At 48.1% G+C, this 15,656-nt stretch overlaps 1 protein-coding gene across 1 annotated transcript; it reads right to left on the bottom strand.

The window, feature by feature from the left end:
* Positions 1-10,963: 10,963 nt before the first annotated feature.
* On the bottom strand, positions 10,964-11,995 carry LOC123049098 (uncharacterized). Its single transcript, XM_044472088.1, has 2 exons — positions 11,339-11,995; positions 10,964-11,247 (listed from the first exon to the last, which is right to left on the bottom strand). Exons 1-2 carry the CDS (start codon positions 11,867-11,869, stop codon positions 11,128-11,130), a joined length of 651 nt encoding a protein of 216 aa, XP_044328023.1. The 5' UTR covers positions 11,870-11,995; the 3' UTR covers positions 10,964-11,127.
* Positions 11,996-15,656: the final 3,661 nt, after the last annotated feature.

Raw genomic sequence — 15,656 nt, 5'->3', positions numbered from 1 at the left:
CCGGCTGTACACACCTTGACATAATCAAAGAAAACTTGTGATAAAACAGAAGAACTTAGGGGCTTCCGGTTCGGATACGACCAGAAACCCGGCCCAAAGGGGTTAAGCCAAGATTCGGATATGATCATATAGCCCCCAGTAGGTGTGGCGATGCCAATCAAGAGGGTACCGACAGCTATGTTCTCTTTGGTTCGAATACGACCCATGTTTGAACAGGAAGCCCCCAAGTGATTTTAAGAATTGTTTAACGATGCTGATTCGAATACGATCCACGTCGGTTCTCAGAGGGGTTAAACGATGATTCAAATATGACCAAAGGTAACCTCCCAATGAGCTCGGCACTTTGCCAATCAAATGGGTATCGACAGCTATGTTCTCTTTGGTTCGAATACGACCCATGTTTGAACAGGAAGCCCCCAAGTGACTTTACTGCTTACGGCTAGATTCGAATACGATCATAAGCCGGATCCTCCTTTAAGTCATCATGTAATCTTGCAATAAAAACAACACGTGCATATTTGGAGGAGAAAAAAGGACAGAGGTCCTGCTTTATTGCTTATCATAATATATACATGGCTGAGAGAAATATGTACACCACGAGAGCCGGTGGCTCAAGTGTAGTAAGGCCGAAGCTGAGCTATGTTCCACGGCCGACGGGTCTCTTCCTCCGACTTACGTGAATCTTTGTGCTCCCGAATGTCAATGAGGTAATATGACCCGTTGTGCAAGTTCTTGCTGACCACAAAGGGACCTTCCCAAGGCGGGGATAACTTGTGTGCATCTGTTTGATCCTGGATGAGCCGGAGCACAAGATCGCCTTCCTGGAAGACCCGGGATTTAACCCGGCGGCTATGATAACGGCGCAGGTCTTGTTGGTAAATCGCTGAACGGGCTGCTGCCACATCACGCTGTTCGTCCAACAGGTCAAGAGCATCTTGGCGCGCCTGTTCATTATCCGCCTCAACGTAAGCCGCCACTCGAGGTGAGTCATGACGGATGTCACTGGGGAGGACTGCTTCTGCTCCATAAACCATGAAGAAAGGCGTGAAGCCTGTAGACCTGTTAGGAGTAGTGTTGATGCTCCATAACACGGAGGGCAACTCCTCCACCCAACAACCCGGCGTCCGTTGCAAAGGGACCAAAAGCCGGGGCTTGATACCCTTCAGAATCTCCTGATTAGCTCTCTCAGCTTGACCATTGGATTGAGGATGAGCCACTGAGGAAACATCAATTCGGATATGCTCGCGTTGACAAAACTCTTCCATGGCGCCTTTGGAGAGATTGGTGCCATTGTCAGTTATAATGTTGTGCAGAAAGCCAAAGCGGAAAATCACCTTTTTCATAAATTGAACCGCCGTGGCTGCATCGCACTTGCTAACTGGCTCAGCTTCCACCCACTTTGTGAATTTGTCAACTGCCACCAAGAGGTGGGTCTTCTTATCCTTGGACCTTTTAAAAGGCCCAACCATATCAAGCCCCCAGACCGCAAAGGGCCAAGTGATTGGGATCATCCTCAGCTCCTGAGCCGGCACATGAGCCCGTCGTGAGAACCTCTAGCAACCATCACATTTACTGACCAAGTCCACTGCATCAGCATGAGCCGTGAACCAATAAAAACCATGACGAAAAGCCTTGGCCACAAGGGACTTTGAGCCGGCGTGATGGCCACAATCCCCTTCATGGATCTCACGCAAGATCTCTTGACCTTCCTCAGGGGAGACACAACGCTGAAATGCTCCTGTAACACTGCGATGATGCAACTCGCCATCGATAACGATCATTGACTTAGCCCGCCGGGTTATTTGCCTGGCCAAAGTTTCATCCTCAGGCAACTCGCCCTGGGTCATATAAGCCAGATATGGCAGTGTCCAGTCTGGTATGATATGGAGAGCCGCCACCAGTCGTGCCTCCGGGTCAGGGATAGCCAAGTCTTCCTCCGTAGGCAACTTAACAGAAGGGCTATACAGGACGTCCAGGAAAGTGTTAGGCGGCACCGGTTTTCGCTGAGAGCCCAGCCGACTTAAAGCATCCGCCGCCTCGTTCTTCCTGCGATCAATGTGTTCCACTTGGTAACCTTGAAAATGCCCAGCAACGGCATCAACCTCGCGGCGATAAGCCGCCATGAGAGGGTCCTTGGAGTCCCACTTTCCTGAGACTTGTTGAGCCACCAAGTCTGAGTCGCCGAAGCACCATACCCGGCTTAAGCTCATCTCCTTAGCCATCCGAAGACCATGGAGCAACGCCTCGTACTCAGCCGCGTTGTTAGTGCAAGGAAACAACAACTGTAGCACATAATGGAACTTGTCACCTTTAGGGGAACCAACACGACTCCAGCCCCCGAGCCCTCCAGCTACCTGGACCCATCAAAGTGGATAGTCCAATACGTGTTATCCGGCTTCTGCTCGGGGACTTGTGACTCTGTCCAATCATTGATGAAGTCCACCAGGGCCTGAGATTTAACAGCAGTGTGTGGCACATACTTGAGACCATGAGGTCCAAGCTCTATAGCCCACTTAGCTACTCTCCCTGTGGCCTCCCTGTTTTGAATGATATCACCAAGAGGGGCAGAACTGACCACAGTGATGGGATGACCCTGAAAATAATGCTTAAGTTTCCGGCTTGCCATGAACACACCATAAACAAGCTTCTGCCAATGCGGATATCGCTGCTTGGACTCAATGAGCACTTCGCTGACATAATAAACCGGCCGCTGAACCGGATGCTCCTTGCCCTCCTCCTTGCGCTCCACCACCATAGCCACACTGACGGCTCGTGTGTTTGCCGCCACGTACAGTAATAAGGGCTCTTTATGAACCGGAGCTGCAAGGACTGGGGGCTCTGCCAGCTGCTTATTCAAATCCTCAAAAGCGGTATTAGCTGCATCATTCCAGACGAAGTTATCAGTTTTCTTCATCAACTGGTATAATGGCATGGCCTTCTCACCCAAACGGCTTATAAACCGGCTTAAAGCAGCGATGCGACCCGCCAAGCGCTGAACGTCATTTATACACGCCGGCTTAGCCAGGGAGGTGATGGCCTTGATCTTCTCCGGGTTGGCTTCAATGCCTCTGTCAGAAACCAAAAAACCCAAGAGTTTGCCTGCAGGGACACCAAAGACACACTTGGCTGGGTTAAGCATCATCTTGTAGACCCGGAGATTATCAAAGGTTTCCCTTAAATCATCTATCAGGGTTTCCTCCTTTATGGACTTAACCACAATGTCGTCCACATAAGCATGAACATTACGCCCAATCTGTTTATGAAGACAGTTCTGCACGCAACGCTGATAAGTCGCCTGTGCACACTTGAGTCCAAAGGGCATAGACACATAGCAGAAGGCTCCAAAGGGAGTGATGAACGCCGTCTTCTCCTGGTCCTTAACAGCCATTTTAATCTGATGATATCCAGAATAAGCGTCCAAGAAACTTAAGCGCGCACAACCCACCGTAGCATCAATAATTTGATCAATACGGGGAAGGGCAAAAGGATCAGCCGGACACGCCTTGTTTAAGTCCGTGTAGTCCACACACATCCGCCAAGTGTCGTTCTTCTTGAGTACGAGAACCGGGTTAGCTAACCATTCTGGGTGGAAGACTTCAACAATAAACCCGGCCGCCAAGAGCCGGGCCACTTCTTCACCAATAGCTTTCCGCCTCTCTTCATTGAACCGCCGAAGGAACTGCCTGACCGGCTTACATTTCGGATCAACATTGAGAGTGTGCTCAGCGAGTTCTCTAGGTACACCTGGCATGTCAGAAGGTTTCCATGCGAAGATGTCCCTATTCTCACGGATGAACTCGATGAGCGCGCTTTCCAATTTTGGATCCAGATTGGCACTGATGCTAAACTGCTGAGATGAATCCCCTGGAACAAAGTCAACAAGCTTAGTTTCATCAGCCGATTTAAATTTCATCGCCGGCTCATTCTCCGTAGTCGGCTTTTTCAGAGAGGTCATATCTGTTGGGTCAACATTGTCTTTGTAAAACTTCAACTCCTCTGTGGCACAAACAGATTCTGCATAAGCCGCATCGCCTTCCTCACACTCCAGAGCCACTTTCCGGCTGCCGTGAACCGTAATGGTCCCATTGTGGCCCGGCATCTTGAGCTGCAAGTACACATAACACGGTCGTGCCATGAACTTGGCGTAAGCCGGCCGTCCAAATATAGCATGGTATGGACTTCTTATCTTGACCACCTCAAAGGTCAATTTCTCCACCCTGTAGTTGTTCTCATCACCAAAGGCCACTTCCAATTCGATCTTGCCGACTGGATAAGCCGACTTACCAGGTACCACACCATGGAAGATAGTGTTTGACTGGCTGAGGTTCTTATCAACCAACCCCATACGGCGAAAAGTCTCATAATAGAGGATGTTGATGCTGCTGCCTCCATCCATGAGCACCTTTGTGAACTTATATCCTCCCACTTGAGGAGCCACCACTAAGGCCAAGTGGCCCGGGTTATCCACCCGGGGAGGGTGATCCTCCCTACTCCACACTATAGGCTGCTCAGACCACCGCAAGTAGCGTGGGACCGCCGGCTCAACAGCATTCACAGCCCTCTTATGAAGCTTCTGATCTCGCTTACACAGGCTGGTGGTAAACACATGATACTGCCCACCGCTAAGCAGCTTTGGATTGGTCTGATAACCCCCTGCTGCTGTTGATGACCCTGGCCAGACTGCTGATTAAAGCCCCCTTGACCGTTCTGAGGATTAGAATTTGAGCCGCCGCCCGGGCCATGAAAGCCGCCGGCGCCTGAGCCGCCGCCCGGGCCATTGTAATTCTTAAAGGCCTTCATGATTGCACAATCCTTCCATAGATGAGTCGCTGGCTTCTCTCTAGAGCCGTGCCTCGGACAAGGCTCATTCAACAGCTGCTCCAGTGTCGGTCCTGACCCGCCGCCTCGGGGAGGGGGCCTCCCCTTGCGTCGCTGGTTATTGCCTTGTGCGCTGGCGTTGGCTACAAACTCTAGGCTGCCATCTGCCTTGTGCTTGCCTCCTCCTTGGTTCCCCGGGTTATGCTGAGGACCCTTGCCATTGCCATTCTTCTTTCCCTTCCCTGTCCTTTCATCATCTGAAGGGGGATCCTTGGTACCATCAGAATCGGCGTACTTGACAAGAGCTGCCATTAGTGTACCCATATCACTGCAGTCGTGCTTAAGCCGCCCGAGTTTCATCTTCAGGGGCACAAAACGACAATTCTGCTCCAGCATTAAAACCGCTGAGCCGGCATCCATCTTGTCTGACGAGTGTATGATCTCCTTAACCCGGCGAACCCAATGTGTCGTAGACTCACCCTCCTGCTGCTTACAGTTAGTCAAATCCACAATTGACATAGACTGCCTACAGGTATCTTTGAAGTTTTGGATGAACCGGGCTTTCAGCTCAGCCCAAGACCCAATGGAATTCGGTGGTAGCCCTTTCAACCAAGTGCGGGCAGTCCCATCTAACATCATGGTGAAATACTTAGCCATGGCCGCCTCACTGACCTCCAGTAGCTCCATAGCCATCTCATAACTCTCGATCCAGGCTGCGGGTTGTAAGTCAGCTGTGTAATTAGGCACCTTCCTAGGGCCCTTGAAGTCCTTAGGTAGACGTTCATTACGGATAGCTGGCACTAAACAAGGAACACCCCCGGTCCTGGTAGGGATACCCACGTCGACGGAAGTCGTCGGATAAGCCGGGGGGTCTGATAAGCCGTCAATTGAGGCACTTGCTCCGCCTCTTGCCGCGCTCTGTCCTGGTCTGCTGCGTGAAAGGCTCCATTATGAGCCAGGCCGTGGCCAGGGGGCGGGTCATGGCGTCGGACGTTACTTGAGCCGGTTGCTGAGACCATGTGCCGGCTGTAACTCGGGCTCTGGCCTGGGCGAGGGGTCGAGTGGATCCTGTCCCGGCTGTAGGAGTACGCCTCTTGCTGCGCCAGTGCTGTCTGAAGGAGTTCCCTGACCTGGCGGGTTTCAATAGCCGTCGGAGAGTCGCCGTCAACTGGGAGAGCCGCCAGTCGTGCTGCCGCAGCGACCATGTTCTCCAGCGGGTTATTATAATGACACGGGGGTATTGGCACATACTGAGGCGGGGCAGGGGGCACCTGGGGAGGCCCCATCACTCGTGGCTGAATAAGGGGTCCAGACCCGGGCGCTATGACCCCTGGCGGGTTACTAGACCCTGCACCTGGCGTGTTGAAGAGGTTGCGTGGATCGTAAACTGGAGGGAGTCGAGATTGGGTCTTTTGATGCCTCCTTCTCATGACCTCATTGGCCGCGTTCTGATCCATCGTGAGTTGGAAGGACTGCGCCTGGATCAGCTGAGTTTGGGCATCGAGAGCCGCCCGCTCCGCAGCCAGCCTGATCCCTTCCGCTGCAAGATCCTCTTTAGCTTTCACTAGATCCAATTTTAACTGTGCCACCTCCGCATCGTGCTGAGCTTGATCTGCCGGGTCAACCGTGGCGGTTAACAGGGCCGTCATCTTGTCCGTGAGATCCATCAGCACCTGAGCCGGAGAAGGCACCGGGTTTCCCGCTCCAGCAGCGGGGTTCTGAACAGGCTGCGCACCGGTCATAAAGACCCCAACCTGACTCGGCGGCTCAAACGGGTCCGGAATACTGTCACCATCGGAATAACCCATGAGCCTGCCATCTTGAAGTTGATACAACGAGTTTGACTCATCGGTGGCCGACTCACCGTCAGAGCCAGCGGCCGTCTCATCACCAGATCCAGATCGATCAGAGAGTCCTCCGTGGATACACCCCACAAAAGCATGCCTTAAGGCAGGCCGGGCCCGGGCGGGTCTCGCACGCTGGGCCGTCTCGATGAGATCGGCGCAGTGATCCGGCTCAGGGCTCGGCTCACCAATCTTGCCGATGAAAACATGAATTCCGCCGAAGGGGACCCGGTACCCGTACTCAATTGAGCCGGCGTCGGGGCCCCAGTTTGCATCGTCGATGTAGAGCTTGCCGCGACGACTCTTGGTCATCCGGCCCACAGCGTATCCCTTGAGCCCTTCGAAGCTGCCCTTCAAGAACTCAAATCCACCGTGCGCTGGCCCCACGGTGGGCGCCAACTGTCGTGGAATTGTCACGGCAGATGTCCTCGAGCTAGGACTTAGTCATGGAGCCATCGCAGCTAGGAAGCTTGAAGGGGTTAATGCGGGACAAGGAACACGAGGGTTTATACTGGTTCGGCCCCTTACGGTGAAGGTAAAAGCCTACGTCCAGTTTGAGGTGATATTGACTAGGGTTACGATCAGCAGGGAGCTAAACTGCTATGCCCGGCTCTCGATGAGATTGTTCTTGTCCCTAAACCGCTACCGGGTCGTCCCTTTATATAGGGAGGCTGACGCCCAGCAGCTCTCAGAGTCCCGGCCGGCTCATAAGAGTGTCCGGCTCGGACTCTCAACTATTCTTGCCTTACACTACAAGCTCTACCATAATAATGATTGCAACTACGGGCCTTAAGCCATATCCGGGTCTTAAGCCCATCCTTGGCCCACCGTCTTCAAGAGAGGCGCCGGGCTTCTGGTAATGACCATACGAGTAACCCGGCCCCTCCTGGCGGGTGACTCTAAGGTCCATATCCTTCGTTGACCGTGAGAACAAGATATGTGCAGCTCCTATCGGGATTTGTCGGCGCATCGGGCGGCTTTGCTGGTCTTGTTTTACCATTGTCGAAATGTCTTGTAAACCGGGATTCCGAGACTGATTGGGTCTTTCCGGGAGAAGTTTTATCCTTCGTTGACCGTGAGAGCTTATGATGGGCTAAGTTGGGACACCCCTGCAGGGTATTATCTTTCGAAAGCCGTGCCCGCGGTTATGAGGCAGATGGGAATTTGTTAATGTCCGGTTGTAGAGAACTTGTCACTTGACCCAATTAAAATACATCAACTGCATGTGTAGCTGTGATGGTCTCTTCTCGGCGGAGTCCGGGAAGTGAACACGGTCTGAGTTATGTATGACATAAGTAGGAGTTCAGGATCACTTCTTGGTCATTGCTAGATGACGACCGTTCCGTTGCTTCTCTTCTCGCTCTCTTTTGCGTATGTTAGCCACCATATATGCTTATTGCCGCTGCAGCTCCACCTCATTACACCATCCTTTCCTATAAGCTTAAATAGTCTTGATCTCGCGGGTGTGAGATTGCTGAGTCCTCGTGACTCACAGATTCTACCAAAACAGTTGCAGGTGCCGACGATGCCAGTGCAGAAGATGGGGTCGATCTCAAGTGGGAGTTCGATGAGGAACGTGGTCATTACTATGTGTCTTTTCCTGATGATCAGTAGTGGAGCCCAGTTGGGACGATCGGGGATCTAGCATTTGGGGTTATCTTATTTTCATTTGGATCTTGACCGTAGTCGGTCTATGTTTGTATTTTGGATGATGTATGAATTATATTTATGTATTGTGTGATGTGGCGATTGTAAGCCAACTCTTTATCCCATTCTTGTTCATTACATGGGATTGTGTGAAGATGACCCTTATTGTGACAAAACCACTATGCGGTTATGCCTCTAAGTCGTGCCTCGACACGTGGGAGATATAGCCGCATCGTGGGCGTTACATACTACTCAGCAGCAGTACCGCTGGAGTGGTAGCCTGTTCTGACAATGTTCAAATCATAAAGGAAAGACGAGCTCAAATGCCGAAAAAGAAATGAGGGTGCAAAGAAAAAGTGTACGTGCTGATTCCACCCAAACCTTTCCGAAGCGGACCCCCTCTTAATAGTACAGTGTTCCTACTACTCAAATCCACAGAAAAAGAAATGCAAGAAAACATCATCTTTATAAATCTCCAGAGGGGTCCAAATCGTCTTCTGCAATAAGGTAGATTATCTGAAATGCTCAATACACATGATTAGTCTGCATAAGCATTGTCATCAATCACCAAAAGCACTAAGGGAGAAATATGCCCTAACACCTATGTTTCCAAAGGAGGCGTCACCTTAGAACACTATTATCTCTAGTCTCGATGGTTGGTTCGGCAGGTGGCGGTGTTCATGGTTGATAGAGATTTAGGGGCTATTTGTGACTATGGTTGCCACATGTTGCCACACCTAAGGTTAGGCAACTTTGATCAACTTAGGAGGGTGTTTGGTTCAAGCCTTACCTTAGGCAATATACTTTTTGCCACACTAGGGCCCCACATGATATGCAATCAAAAAGTGTGGCAAGATTCTTTTAAGCTTGCCAACTTATGGCTTTCATTTTAAAGAACTAACCTTAGGCAAGTGTGGCAAGAAATGTGTGGCAAAATATGGCACTCCTAGGCCTAGAACCAAACAGCCCCTTAGTGACTAAATGGCTAAATGCATGACGATATTTGTTCGGTTGAATGTAATATCCTCATTAGCACATCTCCAACACAGACCCGTAAAACGTCTGCATACGTCCACACGTAGTTGTCTGGATGTAGTTTGTCATCCAAGTGGTCCCTCATTCGTCCGTGAACTGGTCTGGACATCTATTTTCCTGCAAATTAGACACAAACTAAGAGGGACTTTGCAGGTGTCCGGATTGCTGACACGTACGCGTCTGCCACCCCAGACCCACCCAAAAATCTCTCACGCACTCTCTCTTGCACAAAGTGATTGCCGCACATTCATGTTGGTATGTGCCGCTCGAGAGCGCCAGCGCCGCATTCATGTCGGCCGAGAGCGGATGCGGCCCCACACTGAAGCTGGCATTTACGCGGTGCCCCGGTCGGGAGCGTCGTTTGCGCCCCATCCCGGTCTTCATGCATGTTCAATGCCGGTGTGATGTGACTGGACAGCGCGGTACAGCTATCTACCGCATTCAAACTGGTTGCCCGTCCGTCCGCCTGTCAGCATTAAATTGGCGTGACGGTCGAGAAACCAACTCCGGCGCTTGCATTGACAGTTTGACACACCTCACTGCTTGGCCTGACCGGCACCCTCTAAATGCGGCCTCGCCCACACCATCCGCATCACAAACACGTCTGGTTCCAATCCTCCTCCTTCCACCACCTCCTCCATGACCGTGAACTCTAGGGCGATGTGGAAGAGCCTCTCGACGGACCAAAAGCATGAGGTGGCAGGCTTTGCGGTCAGTTGCCAGGGTCGTTGTGCATGGTGAATAGAGGTAGGCCTGTCGGCAAGCTCGCCAAAGGTGAGAGACGACAACCCGACGATGGAGGACACCTCGGACGACGAGCTAGAGCCCCTTCCTGCGCATGTCCATGCTGGATTGACCATAGAGCTGGTGCAAGCGCACTTCGATGCTGTCATGGCGGAGGAGCGGACGGCGCCACGGCCGGTGACGGCGTTTGGGTAGGCGCATGAGGAGCAGCAGTACAATCTCTCCCTCCGCGTGCATCACTCGCTGGCGGTCGGCCAAATCTATGGTGAGTTCACAAGCACGAAAGCCATGAAGGTCATGGTCGTTGAGAACCTGAACTTCGTTGAGGAGCAGCGTGCGCTCTACCAGGCCGCTCGCGCAGCGCTGTCAGACGCACATGCGGTGCTCAAGGACGGAAACACCGGCTTGCCCACATCGGTCATCGACTTGGCCTCTACAAGAGGCGACGAGGTCGCGGGCTCCGACGAAGAGTAGGACGTGGGAGACAATTGCGCCTTGTGCCTCATGTGGGCCTCGTCGGCGGGGTTCACAGCCACCGGAGATGGACACGGAAGGAAATAACAATGACGTGAAGGACGGCGCCGATGAAGATTTATACTATGTTGGATCCGAAAGCTTTTTAATGAAAATATGTCAAAATATAATGAATGTTTAAATGAAAATCATCCGGTTTATCCGTTTATATAAAAGTCGTCTAGTTTGCTCAAATCTCATTCGAAATGTATACAAACGGGATTGGATAGCCGGCTTCTGTATCATTGTCCGCGGATAAATACAGTGTCCGCTTTATGGAGCAGGGTTGGAGATGCCCTTGGCTTTCACCATTGTGTTTATTTCCACCTTCTGGAGCATCATTAATTTCACGGCGGGCTGTGTCCAGGTTACATGTAATAAGCACCAAAATACAGACCGAACTGCGTTCAAAATTACCCTTGTTTCTATCAAGTCGACGAATTTGCTTCCTAATTTCTAACGTAACATGGTAATATGGACCAGAGTTCTGCACGGGCACGACACGATCGATAGGCACACGATCCCATCAAAACAGGTGCCCGCCGTAGGAACCCCCGAATGAGATCATGGCCGGCGCATGCTCAAACCGCGGCACCGACATCCCCTGTTCTAGCCTCGCGTCTCGCCTTGCTGAAACCTTAGTCACCTGCATATGAAAGAAATTGACCGACATCATCACAAGTTTATTCTGTACCGTCGCGTTAACTGCATGTATGCATAATATCTAGGCTAAGTACCTTGCGATCACCGGCGGCCCGGAAGTGGACCTTGTGCGGCGTCTGCTGCTGGCCGCCGAGAAGCAGTGCCAGGCCGGTGGCCGCCGCCGCCAGCCCCACGGAGCAGATCACGCCGACCGCGTGCTGCTGCCACCCGTGGCCGTGATCGCCTTCCCACTCCTTGCACTCTGGCTCCTGATCTGCAACAACCACCTCCCCGTCCTCGTCAGCATCCGACGCCTTCTCCGACAGGCCGTCGACCGCTTCCTCCTCGTCGGCAACTGAGTCCTCGCTCTCAGAGTCAGAGCCGGACGGCGCCGGCGGCTCCGTCGTGGCGCACTGCAGTGCGGCGTTGGGCGTGGGCTCGGAGGCGAAGTGGTTCACGTCGATCGTCTTCTCGTCGTTGCCGGCGAAGAAGCGCGCATCGCTCTCGTGGGCATCGTCGTCCTCGTCGAGTTGGTACGACCAGAGGTCCGCGGCGTGCGGGACCAGCACGAACTCGTCCATCTCCTGCATCTCTCGGGCGGGCGAATCCATCTCGGCCGGCTGCATGCAGACACCACGATCGGCGACGAGGCGATGATCTCACGAGGCTTTTCTTACGGCGCAAGGGAAGGTGTATATATAGGTTGCGTGCGCCGTCGACTCCTCAGGGAAAGCGTGCAGAAGGAGATGAGATTCTACGGATGGATTTGGAAATTTTGGAGACGTCCGGGCTGGTCGGATAAGGACTCCGTTTGTTCGGTCGTGTTGGGTCCAAACACACAGTTCCAAATTATTGCAAATGAGAAAGAAAAAAAAGGAAATGCGAAACAGAAAGGCTGAGCAACTCAATTTCGTCCATGAGCCCATCCAGCTCATGGTTGCATGCAAGAGGCCTGGAAGGCTTGAAAGTCAGGACGAATTATGCCTTCCCTTGTGGCAAATCCTATTTGGCGCTCCAGGCGTCCGTTAATGTGTATTTTGCAAACGGGCGCGCCCGCGCTGGGCCGGCCCACATAGGAATTTTTTCTTCTGTGTTTTCAATCCGCCAAAAATTATTGCGCTCGCGGAGATTCGAAGCAGAAACCTTTCTCTTTACATACTGGTGCAACCAGCACACCAATCAATCGCATGTGGTTAAGTAGAACCTTTCTTTACCCTTATTCTTTCCGTTCCGTTTCTTCTTGTTTTTTTTTCATTTTATTTCGTTTTGCTTTTTCCTTTTTCTTTTCCATTTTTCTTTTTTCTTCTTCCTGGGACAATAAATTATCTTGCACATACATGAACTTTTTCATCAAATCGATGAACTTATTTTGAAATTAGATGAACTTTTTCAAATTCAATGAACTTTTTTTCAAATTCATGAACTATTTTTTAAAAATATTTTTGTAGTTTTTAAAATCCATTAACTTTTTTTTCATTTTTTTTATGAACTGTTTTCAAATCGGTGAACTTTTTTTCAGATGCGCTGAACTTTTTTCAAAATCGATGAACTTTTTCTAATTATGATGAACTTTTATAAAATTTGATGAACTTTTATCGAATTCGATGAACTTTTCTCAGATTCAATGAACTTTTTCAAATTATGATGAACTTTTTTTTTGATTCGATGAACTTTCTTCAAATTCAATGAACTTTTTTCCAAATTCGATGAACTTTTTTCCAAATTCGATGAACTTTTACCAAATTTGATGAACTTTTTTTCAATGTCAATGATTTATTTTCAATTATTTTGAACTTCTTTCAAATCCGATGAAGTTCTTTTCGAATTTGTGATTTTTGTCAAAAAATCATCAAATTTGAAAAAAAATCATCGACAAATGAAAAAAGTTCATCGATTTGAAAAGAGTTCACGAATATGAAAAAAAAATCATCAAGTAAGGAAGAATAAAAAATCAGAAAACTAAAAATGAAATAAAGGAAAAAGGAAACAAGGTAAAGGAAGGAAAGAAGGGAAAGAAGGTAAAGGAAAGAAGGGAAAGGAAGGAAAGAAGGGCATGGAAAGAAGGGAAAGGAAGGAAAGAAGGGAAAGAAGTTAAGGAAAGAAGAAAGAATATAAAAAGGCAACAAAGTTGTAGTTCAAACCCGCTCAAGGGGCCGAGCGGTTAGCTCAAGGTAGCACAAAACATGAGGTCGCATGTTCGATACATTCGCTGGCGGTAGCTTTTTTTCCCTTAATTCCCTTTTGCGCGCGCGCCCGTATTGGGCCGACCCAAGAGCACAGCTGCGTGGGCGCCAAAACTCCTAGTTGGCGCTGAAGGCGCTGACTAGGAGCTCCCTTCCCTTGTGGGATCCTATCTGCCACATTCTGCGGCAGAATGTCGGGGCCTCGTACAGAGCAGTCCTCCGACTGGGCCAGTCCACGCGGAAGCTGCGAGCGGTGTAAAAAACAAAAAGTAGGATTTGAGCTCACGATCGCGCCATCGAAGACATAGGTAGCTAGCCACCACGGCTAGTTAAAGTTCATGTTGAATAAGCGACGCGAATAATTTAGAACTAGCAACAACTGCAGATTGGATTATTTTTCCTTTTTATAATCACTTCTTGAAAATTCTGAATAGTGTTTTTCAAAATTCTGAATGTTTTTGATAAACACACATAAGTTTCGAAAACTTGTGGACAATTTTCGAATTTGAAACCAAATTTTAAAACAAGGAACATTTTTAGAACTTGTAATTTTTTTAACAAATGAAAAAAATTCCAGCCAATTTTGATAAACACGAACATGTTTTCTTTAAAATGTGAACAATTTTTGAATTTGTGAACAAAATTTAAAAACAGGAACATTCTTTAAATTTTTGAATAAATCTTAAATACTTAAACATTTTTTAAAATTCTGAACAATTTTGAGAAATCACAAATAAGCTTTGAAAAAAGTGAATAATTTGTGAATTTATGTACAAATTTTGGAAAACATGAACTTTTCTTGTATTCGCCAAGAAAACTTGAAAAACAGTACATTTTTGAAAATTTCAAACATTTTTTGCGAATCATGAACTAGTTTTCAAAAAAGTGAACACTTTTTGAATTGTGAACAAATTTTGAGAATGGGCACATTTTTTAAATTTGTAAACAAATTTTGAAATTTCAAACATTTCTGAAAATTTCAAACATTTTCTGTGAATCTCAAACAAAATAATCCCTTAATTCCCTTTTGCGCACGCGCCCGTATTGGGCCGGCCCAAGAGCGCAGCTGCGTAGGCGCCAAAACTCCTAGTTGGCGCTGAAGGCGCTGACTAGGAGCTCCCTTCCCTTGTGGGATCTCCTATCTGCCACATTCTGTGGCAGAATGTCGGGGCCTCGTACAGAGCAGTCCTCCGACTGGGCCAGTCCACGCGGAAGCTGCGAGCGGTGTAAAAAACAAAAAGTAGGATTTGAGCTCACGATCGCGCCATCGAAGACACAGGTAGGTAGCCACCGCGGCTAGTTAAAGTTCATGTTGAATAAGCGCGAATAATTTAGAACTAGCTACAACTGCAGATTGGATTATTTTTCCGTTTTATAATCACTTCTTGAAAATTCTGAATACTATTTTTCAAAATTCTGAATGTTTTTGATAAACACACATAAGTTTCAAAAACTTGTGGACAATTTTCGAATGAAACCAAATTTAAAACAGGGAACATTTTTAGAACTTGTAATTTTTTTAACAAATGGAAAAAATTCCAGCCAATTTTGATAAACACGAACATGTTTTTTAAAAATGTGAACAATTTTTGGATTTGTGAACAAAATTTAAAACAGGAACATTCTTTAAATTTGTGAATAAATCTTAAATACTTAAACAATTTCTAAAATTCTGAACAATTTTGAGCAATCACAAACAAGTTTTGAAAAAAAAGTGAATAATTTGTGAATTTGTGTACAAATTTTGGAAAACATGAACTTTTCTTGTATTTGCCAAGAAAACTTGAAAAACAGAACTTTTTGAAAATTTCAAACATTTTTCGCGAATCATGAACTAGTTTTCAAAAAAGTGAACACTTTTTGAATTGTGAACAAATTTTTAGAATGGGCACATTTTTTAAATTTGTAAACCAATTTTGAAATTGGAAACATTTCTGAAAATTTCAAACTTTTTCTGTGAATCTCAAACAAAATAATCAGAAATCGCAATTTATTTTAAAATTTCAAATATTTTTCGAAATTGTGAACATAATTTGTAAATACGAACAACTTTTTAATTCCGAATAATATTTGAAATTTTCAAAACATTTTTTGAAAAAAGTAAAAATAAACTTGAAAACAGAAAAAAGGAAATGAAACGGAACAGAAGATAAAAGAAACAAGAAATGTAGAAAAACTAAAATCACGACAAAAACACTCCAAACCGGAACGAATGAACTCGTCAAATGGA

The sequence above is a fragment of the Triticum aestivum genome, chromosome 2D (genome assembly GCF_018294505.1).
Source record: "Triticum aestivum cultivar Chinese Spring chromosome 2D, IWGSC CS RefSeq v2.1, whole genome shotgun sequence".
Classification (NCBI taxonomy): domain Eukaryota; kingdom Viridiplantae; phylum Streptophyta; class Magnoliopsida; order Poales; family Poaceae; genus Triticum; species Triticum aestivum.
The sequence above is the reverse complement of the archived record's forward strand: the minus strand, read 5'-3'. Positions and strand labels throughout refer to the sequence as shown.

What these genes read in the sequence shown, in the direction of transcription:
- LOC123049098 (XM_044472088.1), bottom strand. Translation starts at nt 11,869, where the DNA reads ATGCAGCCGGCCGAGATGGATTCGCCCGCCCGAGAGATGCAGGAGATG. An exon ending in GGGCCGCCGGTGATCGCAAG is followed by an intron (nt 11,248 to 11,338) that starts GTACTTAGCCTA and finishes TTTCATATGCAG; the next exon opens with GTGACTAAGGTTTCAGCAAG.